The 11,055-nt window shown below is 36.5% G+C and overlaps 1 protein-coding gene across 1 annotated transcript; it reads left to right on the plus strand.

The window, feature by feature from the left end:
• On the plus strand, nucleotides 1–10,457 carry LOC129886191 (aminopeptidase P2). The gene is made up of 13 exons (XM_055960768.1): nucleotides 1–488; nucleotides 1,157–1,282; nucleotides 1,422–1,541; nucleotides 3,302–3,577; nucleotides 4,135–4,307; nucleotides 4,644–4,898; nucleotides 5,999–6,150; nucleotides 7,332–7,522; nucleotides 8,104–8,212; nucleotides 8,303–8,457; nucleotides 9,130–9,222; nucleotides 9,794–9,874; nucleotides 10,199–10,457. The coding sequence occupies exons 1-13, from the start codon at nucleotides 159–161 to the stop codon at nucleotides 10,268–10,270; spliced, it is 2,133 nt and encodes a 710-aa protein (XP_055816743.1). The 5' UTR covers nucleotides 1–158; the 3' UTR covers nucleotides 10,271–10,457.
• The last annotated feature ends 598 nt before the right edge of the window (nucleotides 10,458–11,055 follow it).

The following is an 11,055-nucleotide window of genomic DNA, read 5'->3' on the forward strand; positions in this document are numbered from 1 at the left end:
TACTGTTTAGCCAAACATGTACTAATAATTCTGAAAAGTAGTTTGTCTCTGTGACAGAAATATTTGTGTCTCAAATCAAGATTCCTTTTAGCTTTGGCCAAACAGTTTAGAGTTCTGACAACTCTATCCATTCTTTCTTGTCCATCTTTTCTCCCTTAATGGATTCTTCCATTTCAGCTTCCACCACCATGCTCACTTGCTCTACCAAACTTCACCATTATCCACCTCGAAGTTTCCGTTTCCTCTCTTTATCCCTCCCCATTTTCCGCAAACTCGGAATTTACCCCAAATTTCTCTCCAAATCTCCAAATCGCCCTTTTCTTACTGTCCGAAGCTCTAATTCCATTACTGCTAAACCCTCCTCGGAATTTCAGAAAAAGGGTTGCGGCCAAGAACAGGATAACAAGCTTCGTGCTCTTCGTGAGATCTTTACTAGGCCTGGTGTAAATATTGACGCTTATATTATTCCTTCCCAAGACGCCCATCAGGTTTACATTCTTGATTTTCTTGAATTCAAGGTCCTTTTTTTTCCTTCTCTGTGGGATGGGGGTTGGGGGTGGGGGTTAGTAATCTCGGTTTGCTATGAAGTTTATGCCTGGGTTGTATTAATGGTATGTTCTTGAGTTATTAGTGTAAAGATTGTTGCTTGTTTTGTCAGTGGACCTAAATAAGTTCTTTTATTATTATTTTTTTATGGTGAATTTGCATTTTTTTTCGCCTTTTTGTAGTGTTCTTTGGAAAATCTACTGTTTTATCAGGTATTGATGATATTGTTATGAGTAGGTTTGGTTATCCAGTTTAAAGATAGTGTTTCTATATTGGTATTAGAGCCTGCTGAATAGCAGAATCTGTTTTTTATAATAGTTATTTCTTCTAAGATTCTCTGTCTCAAAAAATTACCGGTTTAGGTTATGGTTCACTTTATAATTTAAGCAACCATTCACAGTGATCACTTGATGTAGTGATGTAGAGTGAACTTGTTAGAATTTATTCTTCTACCATATTGATTTCATTCCTTGGTAGTTAATCTTACATTCGGGAAGGTAGTAAGTGAGTCCTGGAAGTATCATGTGGATAGGAAGATAGGCAAGAAATGGAACTATCTGTTAATTTTTTTTTACAAGTTTTACTAAATGTAAATTGCTTTAACTTGTAGAGTGAGTTCATTGCTGAATGTTATATGCGAAGACCCTATATATCAGGATTTACGGGAAGTGCAGGCACTGCAGTTGTAACCAAGGATAAAGCAGCCTTGTGGACAGATGGGCGATACTTTTTACAGGTTTGTATTATATGCATGACTGCTTTAGTTTTACTGATCATTTTCTCAATGGAAGCAAGCTGCACGGTTGATTGGTACCTTTACTGGTGCCTGTCGTCTTCTAATTAGTTTTTTTCTTCTCTTTGGTGTGTGTAAACAGGCTGAGAAGCAGTTGAACTCTAGTTGGGATCTCATGAGAGCTGGTAACATGGGGGTGCCTACTCCTAGTCAGTGGCTTAATACTGTCCTAGCACCTGGTTGCAGGATCGGTATAGATCCTGTAAGTAATGCTCAAATGTGCTTTCATATTTGTGAATTTGTTTTTAAGTTCCAGTAAAAGCAAGTATTGGAATGAGGATATTTTTACTTATTAGGGGAAGATAGACGTTTTCGTCAATTAGTCAACGAGTTCACATATTTTCATGTTCCTGCTCGTGCCTGGAAAGTGGGCATGAATCCCCCCTCTCCGGCTCTCCCCCTTGTATCGTTCATCAGACTAGCCCTTCTAAGTTCTGAGTTGGGTTAGTCAGAATTCAGAAAATCTAACTTGTATCAAGTCAATAAAATATTAAGCTAAATCAAATTTAAAAAGTCAACTCTGATGTTTTTGTATGTATATATGAAAACATTAGCCCGTGATAAGTAATTGTGACATTATTCTGATCTTACTTTTTTAAAATTTACCCTTAACCGACTTAGTCTCTTGCAAACAGACTCACAAGACCCATGATTTCTAGGACAACTACTGAATGGCCCTGTTCTTATTATGTGTAATCGACCTAAGATAAAATTATAAAGTTTGTGATTGACATAATTTGTGCTACTTTGAGAAAAATATCTATTGTGATTGGATTTTAAGTAGTAAAGTCTTATAGAACATCTATAAGAAGTAATGTTATATGGTAGTAACTGTTAGGCTGCGAAAGTCCAACATATGCCTAAGATAAGTGTTGCAAAGATTTGGATGCTAAGATGAATGTACGCTCATACAAGATTAGATAAGATTAAAAATGACCACATTCGCCAAAAGGTGCAAGTAGCACATGTGGATAAAATGATCGAATGTCGCTTGAGATGGTTTGGTCATGTCTTACGGCGACCTGCAGACGCAACGGTTCATATGTGTGAAACTATGGTGCGTGAAGGTGTTAAAAGGGGACAAAGTAGATCTAAAATCACATAAAAGGAAATCTATAAATCCTTGGAATCAATGCAAACTTAGCTAAAGATAGGGCACAATGGAAGAATAAGATCCATAAAGGTGATAGCTACCTCTTCACAAGGTAGAGGTAAGGCTGTGTATACACCACCCTCCCCAGACCCCACTTGTGGGGTTACGGTGGGTATGTTCTTGTTTAACACTTTTTGAAGGTCTCCATCATGTCCTTAATGCTAAGGAATACATACTTACAGTTTCAAAAAAAAAAGAGGTGATATCTAATAGTTGGGGAATAGACTTGTTAGGGAACTTCTAATAATACTTTTATTTTATTTTATTTGTTATGATGATGATAGTTGACCTTAAATGAAGAAGTGAGGATTCATATAGCCGACCTCAACTTGTTTGAGACAGAGGCATAGTTGTTGTTGGTTGGTCGTAAGTTACTGCCTTCATCACAACTTATATGAAATTCTTCCATTTTGGGACATTCTTATATGTTTGATACCATAACACTAACAACTGAAAGTCAACTTAAAAGTCTACTTTTTTATCCTCTTGACTGTGAAGCCCATTCTGAAACCTTTACGATGGTGCTAAATGGATTCCTAATCTGGTCGATACTAAAGTTGTATGCCAGAATCTTGTTGCTAACCTTAATACTTGACTACTATATTATGGTTATCATTGCCTATAATTCAGTCACTCTTGTGTTTATTGATAAATTAGTGCTTCTAGTACAATTTCACCTCTTCTAGTTCAATCAAAGTTTTCAATCTTGCAAACATTTTTCTATTTGATTTGAACATCATTGAATCACAATTAACCTTGCATTTTCTTTCCTCTTATATCAGTTCTCTTTGTTTTGATGAAGCAAACAGTTTCTTTTTTCATCTGATGCTGCAAAAGAATTCAAAGAGGACATTTCTAAAGGGAACCATGAGTTGGTCTTATTGTATGATTTCAACCTTGTAGATGAAATTTGGAAGGAGTCAAGGCCAAAGCTTCCAAAGGAACCAATTAGATTGCATGACCTAAAATATGCTGGTGTAGATGTGTCATCAAAGCTTTCATGCTTGAGATCTGAATTAAGAAATGCTGGTGCATCGGCAATTGTTATCTCCATGCTTGACGAAATTGCATGGCTGTTGAACTTGGTAATCCTCTTTGCGTGTTCTTTAAAATCATTGTTAAGTTTTACTTGTTCATATGTGCACAACGAGATCATTTGTAACCCAGATTCATGGTTGTATGAAATTTTTTGGTCTGAGGGGTAGGAAGAACCTATCCTTCTCATTTGTTGTAAATCCAGTTAACTATGGAAGGCATATGAGCATATTTGTATTGGCTTATAGCTTATAACTTATAAACATAAGCCATAAGTTAGGATTGGCTAATTTTTATTTATTTTGACGTAAAAATAAGTGCTTAAGAATTGATACGCCAAAAAAAAAAAATGCTTAAGAGTTAAGAGTACTTCAACATCTTACCCAAACACTACAAAAATGCTTAAAAGCTATTGTCTTAAAAGCACCTAAAGTAAGCCAATCCAGACAGGCTCTATGTCAGGATTTCAACTTCTTATTGTGGATACACCAGCAAATGTCTTTACATGCTTTGAGTTGCAGTTGAATGATGACTTAAATTGCTTTCAGTTGCGTCTTTACTAACCTTTAAGCTGCTTATTTGTTTAGTTATTTGCTTGTGTCTCCAGAGAGGTAATGATGTCCGACATTCACCAGTCATGTACGCATATTTAGTTGTGGAGATAGATGGAGCAAAATTGTACGTCGATGATACTAAAGTTACACCTGAGGTTTTGGAGCACTTGACAAATGCTGGCATAGAATTGAGAGCGTATGAAACCATTCTTTCTGAAATTGAAAGGTGACTTTGCTGCTTATTTTTCCTTGGAATTTCAAAATTTGTCTTCTCATCAACAGTTCTATGTCTTGTATTTGATATCACTCTGGCAAGAACAACTGCAATGGGAACTGTGCGCGAGAAGCTTTTGTATATATTTATCTTAGCATTTGAGTGTTCAACTCCACAAACAGCACCTTAGCCTAAAATGCTAATGGGGATATTTTGCATGCTGCATTATTTTAATGGTTTCTGTTTCTAATAGAAGAAATTCCTCAACAACAAAAGCATTACTAATATAGTGTGTTTTTGGAGAGAGTTTTCCCCATGATAAAATTTGACTCTAGAATTTCTCTTCAGTTTGGCAGCGAAAGGGGCAAACCTTTGGTTGGACACTTCATCAGTTAATGCTGCTATTGTAAATGCATATGAATCAGCTTGTTACAAATATCCTTGGAATTCTGCTACTAAAAGCAGGAAAAAGAGGACTGCCAACCTTGATTCCAATAGTCAATCTGGGGGACCATGTGCAGTATATAGGAGTTCTCCTGTCTGTCTGAGTAAAGCTTTCAAAAATGATGCTGAGTTAGAAGGGATGCGAAACTGCCATCTAAGGTAACTGAAAATCCAATTCAACCTTTTAAGCATATGTCAGTTGTCAATAACTACTGCCTGTTGTCTCACGATCTATGCTTCCAAAAGCGTACTATTTTACCACTTCCCACTCTATATGTGATGTTGCTGCCATCTTTATCAATAAAATGTGATGTTGCTGCCATAGAAGTTCTCCACCACTTTTCCACAATCTTCCCCCGTGAGGTAGTCTAATATTTCCTATCATCCTCCCTACTGTGTTCCGTTTTGTTTGAAATGACCGTCTTCCTGGGAGATTGCTCCTCTGTGTCAAATCTCCATATCCATTTCCTCAGTGAAACTTCGTTGAAGCCTTATTGGGGTCTACATGAAGGTTTTTTTTTTTGTTTTGAGAAAGGTAACATTAATTTTATATATCCACTGGTATACGACACCAAAAAGTGTAGTTCCCCTACAAAAGTATTACAACTTACATCTTGTGGTTCAATTTATCCTTACAAAAAGTCTAAAACATCAAAAATGTCTTCTGTTTGAGCTAAAAAATTTTGCTCACACCAAAAATAAAATAGACCTTAGCAATTTATCTTAAGATTCTGTAAGCTGCTCTGTACTCCTACAAAACGCCTCTTATTCCTCTCAGACCAAACTGACCACCAAATACAAGCCGGGACAATCTTCCATCTCTCCTCCTCCTTACTTACCATGCCATCCTTGTTCCAGCATCTTAGGACACCTGCTATGCTTCCAGGTTTCACCCATCAGATCCCTTTTAGGCATATAAACATCCTCCATAGTTGGTCTGTCCACTTGCAATGCAAAAAAAGATGGTTAATTGTCTCAGTTTGTTCCCCACATACTACATGAAGGTTTTGCTGGTAAACAAATTACAGTAATAGTAACTGGGACTTTGGATCAGTTTCTTCCATTCCATGGAAAACCATAACTGTGACTTTTTTTTTTCTGTAAGAGAGATAGTTGCATAGCTTTATAGCATTCATTTCTTGTTTGGCCTTATATGGTGAAGCATTATATAATTACTTTTGACAGAGTGCTATGTCTTATTCAAGTATGCATGGCTTAATAATACTTAATGGATAATCAATACACATCTTTTGATGCAGGGATGCGGCTGCATTAGCTCAATTTTGGGCTTGGCTGGAGGATGAAATCCAAAGGAATGTTGTTCTGACAGAGGTAGAAGTTGCAGACAAACTTCTTGAATTTCGTTCAAACCAAGATGGCTTTCTTGATACAAGCTTCGACACCATAAGTGGTATATTTCTATTATCATGATTGAGCTGAACTATAAACCTTATATAGTAGTGAAGAGCTAGTGTTTGTCTTTGTGGACTTTTACTGGATAATAGAAGCAGCTCCGTCTTGAGTGAAAATATATTAAGAATATAGATATCAAAATTATATGTGCTTATAGATATCTCTTTCAATTCTGTTTATCTACCAAAGTCTTTTGAAATTTAGAGTGGTTTAGATCTTTTGGAGATGGAAATTTGTTTCGTTGGCTTTTGTTTTCCATATTTCTGCTGACGCTGTCAGTAGGAGAATCATTCTAATTTCTAAGACATATCCTTTTTGGTATTCCTCTTGTGCTTAAGCTTATTATAGTTGAAGAGCTTCCATAGACTTTGGGCGATCTAAGCTAGCAAAAGGTGTGGGCCCCTATATTGACTTTTGTGCTTCTAAGGATAGAATATAGGAAAAACTTGTATTGGAAAGGAGGAGTCCAATAAAAGTTTTCGCTATATAATGTGTTGTTACTTCCCTTTTGAGGAGAATGATACTATTTCCATGCTGGCTTACAAGAAATGTTGGACTAACTGATTAAAGAAAGTGTTGGACATAGGGAGTAGTTGACGACTTCGGAATGAAATGGTGGACATTTATTAATGGGTCATTTCGCATCTTTTTATACCGTAGATTCCAAAAGTTTTAATACTATACTCATCCTGATCTGATTTCGCCAACACAATTCCTATGGTAATTTATCTTTTACTTTTCTCTGCATTCTGCTCGTTCAGATGGTCCACTTAAGTCTTGTTGTTCATATACATTCAAGAAATCTTGAATTTATCCTATTAATGGAAAAGCTTTGTGGTTCCCATTATGTTCAGAGCCAATTCCTGTGCATTAAATGCCCTGTGGCCATCAGGTAAAGGTCACCATGGGAATGGCTAATTGACAGTTTGTAAAGTATGTACACTTCTTCCTATCTAACATTTTTTCAGATGTCTGCACTTCCCTATATTGAGTTTTCTGTAATGGAGTGATTTTCAATTTTCCTTCGTGGAAGCATGTGCTCCACAATTCTAGATCACGTATTTTGAGATACCAATAGAAGAAATGTCTGAATCAACATAAAATGATCAGTGACAGTGCAGAATCATTGACAAGCTGGTATATCTCCCCAGTAATATTCGTAACTGTTAATACCTGTAGGTTCAGGTGCCAATGGTGCTATAATTCATTACAAGCCAGAGTTGGATAGTTGTAGCACAGTGGATGGGAAGAAACTCTTCCTCTTAGACAGTGGAGGCCAATATATTGATGGAACTACTGACATTACTAGGACAGTGCACTTTGGTGAACCATCTGCAAGAGAAATAGAATGTTTCACCCGAGTACTACAGGTAAACTATACCTTTCTGTCAATAATGATACAGTATATTATACTTAGGATGGGAGTATGATAGAGTTATTCTTGAATTGGATTGTACTTTAGTTTAAATTCTTACTGATATAGAACTTGATCTTGTTCAATGTTGACGGGCATACTTACACTTTTAATTATCTAACGTCTGACTTGTTGTTGTTGTTATTGTTGTAACGCCTGACTTGGTACTTCTGAAGACAAGAATTAGCTTCACCAGATTCTCAGCCGTTTCAAAAAAGATACAATGGTTTCGAATTTCCTCGAGCTTAAGGGTCAATTAGATGTAAATGATGGATTGAGTAGGGAAACAGTGAAAGGAGCCTATAAAATATCTCATAATTTTAGCAAAGTTAAAGTAATTTATCTTCATGATATAAAATCAACTCATCAATGACATTCCTTTCAAATCTCCATTTCAAATGTTACCCTTTGAAGTACATGTCTTGGCTTTGTGTTCTTGGTATTCTGTGGTAACCCAGTTTGTGGCATTGCTAGATAGGTGATTCTGTAATTGTTTCGATAGGTTGAACTGTTGTAGTTGATTAAAAACATTTTCAGGGTCACATAGCACTTGACCAAGCAGTATTCCCTGAGAATACCCCTGGTTTTGTGTTGGATGCATTTGCTCGGTCTTCCTTATGGAAGGTTGGCCTTGATTACCGGCATGGTAAGTGTGCTTCAAGTTCTGTTTACTTATGATATTTGGAGCTTTAAGTAACTGACATTATTCCTTTACATGATCTCTTTTTTCCTCTAGGAACTGGGCATGGTGTTGGAGCTGCATTAAACGTTCATGAAGGCCCACAAAGCATTAGTTTCCGCTTTGGAAATATGACTCCTTTGTTGAGAGGCATGATTGTCAGCAATGAACCAGGTTACTATGAAGACCATCATTTTGGTATTCGAATTGAGGTACTTTACCCATTTTTCCATATATGTACCTATAAGAACTGAAAACTATTTTCTTTTTTGGTTTTTAATCATGAGTACCTCTAGTATTTAAATGTTTTATCATTTGAGCCCATAAACAGATTCCTCGTGAAGCTTCCTCTTCCTTTTCTCTTAGAGAAGTTCTCTATACAGGTTCTAGTAGATCAACTGCTAAAATTTGTTGTTAAAACCTCCATTGGTTTATAAGTTAAAGCATATGAGTGTGTGTACACTTGCTTATTTACTGTTGGAACCCAATATCTGAGGAACTTTAGAGCTCATTAGTTGCTAAAGTTTTAGGTCAAGTTCATTATTAAACGCTATAGAAGAATGTTCGCCAAATGTTGATGTTAAAATCTCCATCTTGGTAAAAGAAGAATACGACACAGAAAAAATAGTGACCATTCCTGTAAAAACTTGAACTATAGAAGTGGCATGTGGAGATTCTTTTTCTGCATGAGTTGTCATTTGATTTAAAAGAATTCAGTCAGGACGTCATGCTGTTCTTTGATGTTTTATTGGTATCAGTGTACTATACTCGGTGGTTTGTAATGTAGTGATGTTTATCCTTCCATGTCCAATTTCTTTAGCGTAATGCAAGTTACTTCTGATTTTCATTGTGTTATCTGATTTTAACTCTTTCTTGTTATCCAGAATCTTCTTTACGTTAAAGAAGTAGATACACCAAATCGTTTTGGAGGAATAGGATATCTGGGATTTGAAAAGCTTACTTTTGTTCCCATACAGGTGAGACAGCTAATAATTGAACTTTCTTTGCTTTTACTAATGAATTTTACCTCTGTTGTTAAACACCCGGAAATTGGGTTTGGCAATTCTACGCTGTACAGTTTCTACTGCATACACAGGTGGCAAGGTCAATCTGTTTATTTCTGCTGTAGTCTCTGCCATGTAACATTAGAAACAGGCTTTAGGGAACTAACTAATTCAAAGAGCACAAAAATTATCATTGAGATATGGATGAAACAAAGATGAACCACTGAGAAATAATTACTCTACGTCAGAAAGTGCAGGAAGTTAAGTATGCGTTTAACATTCCTAAAGAGTAAATACTCCTATTTTTAAGGTGTAACATGCCATATCATGTATGAGTGTGCATAAGCTTAAGTCACAAATTAAGATTTCATATCCATCTTCAGATTACTGATAAACGAATTCCATTGTTTACCCATCTGTTATCGTGAGCTGCACTGATGTCAATCGTGTCTAAATCAACTCATTCTGGAGTGTATGCACTATGCTCCAACCTCTTCTGCCATCATTTTAGTGATATGACTATTTTTTGCTTCTTATCATCCAGACTAAATTGGTGGACTTATCTTTGCTCTCTGTTGTGGAAGTAGAGTGGCTCAATAGTTACCATTTGCAGGTTTGGGAGAAGGTAAGCATCCAAGACGATTTATTTTGTTCTTCTTTCTCTTCCCATGATCTATAGTATGTTTTGTGTAGAATATCATAAGAGTCCAGGTCATGTCATTGTGTTGTAGCAGGTTACTGGTGCTGCTGGCATATGATTCCTCATATGCTATTATTGTGCTGTCGTTTGATTTAGGTTGAGGTAGTAAAATTCACGAGGTTTTAAGAAGCTGCTCGTTTGTCACCATAGTTGTTTTGGTCTCTCCACCCCCAAAAAAAAAAATTAAAAATGTGGTTGTTTATTTCATGTTTAAGACAGCTACTTGCTAACTCTGGAGATCATCTTTAGGTCTCACCTCTGCTGGATGGTTCTGCACGTCAATGGCTTTGGAACAACACACAGCCTATTACAAAGCTGTAATTTCTTTATACATGCTGTCAATTATACGTTTTTCTATCCTTCTCCATTTCTTATACATAGGAGATAAATAATTTGATAATTTAGAGTTGGTGCTACTGATACAGTTAAGACAGGTGAACGAACTTTGTTGTACAATATATACTACGAAATGTTTAGCATTATTAATCACATTAAAGGACCTTTGCAACTGTACAATATTGTGCTGCTCTTTTCTTCTTCCTATGATCCACTTTACCTCTGCCCCCTTCTCTTTTCTTTTTCGGTTTTCATCGTGGCAACCTGCAATATCCTTCAGCTGAACCTGAGTACTATTACTCCGATGCATGTTACCATAGTTTTGCTGAAATGAGAAGCAACTATTAAGCCAAATTCATGTGCCTTAAATGTATATATTATGTCACATTAAACAGTCATTTTATACAAGACATAAGACAGCGTGATCTGCACTCTTCTGTTTTCAAACCATTAATATAGCGTCCTTCTATATGGTACTTTCAGGAGCACAATCACAACCTAATCCCAACACCTTTTTGTTGGTCTTCAACCAACCATAACATTTGTAATGCCGTTCTGCCCTCCAATACTGGTAACTGGGCCTTTACCGTCTTTGGCTGACCAGCTGTAGTAGCTGTCCTTCCAAGTCCAAGCTTGCATGGCTGTTAAAATTCAATTTTTTCCATCGATATGCTGTGAGGCATTCAGAAGCTTGATGAACAGACACTACATATAATTTTGTGTGTTGGATCATGGATCTTGGACTTGACTCAATCCAGAAAGCTAGTTCA

This window comes from Solanum dulcamara, chromosome 4 (assembly GCF_947179165.1).
Source record: "Solanum dulcamara chromosome 4, daSolDulc1.2, whole genome shotgun sequence".
In the NCBI taxonomy this organism is placed as follows: Eukaryota; Viridiplantae; Streptophyta; class Magnoliopsida; order Solanales; family Solanaceae; genus Solanum; species Solanum dulcamara.

Bases quoted from the DNA above. Each gene is read 5' to 3' on its own strand.
- LOC129886191 (XM_055960768.1), top strand. From the start codon at position 159: ATGGATTCTTCCATTTCAGCTTCCACCACCATGCTCACTTGCTCTACC. The intron at 8,213-8,302 runs GTAAGTGTGCTT...TTTTTCCTCTAG, and splicing joins TGGCCTTGATTACCGGCATG to GAACTGGGCATGGTGTTGGA. The intron at 9,223-9,793 runs GTGAGACAGCTA...CTTATCATCCAG, and splicing joins TTACTTTTGTTCCCATACAG to ACTAAATTGGTGGACTTATC.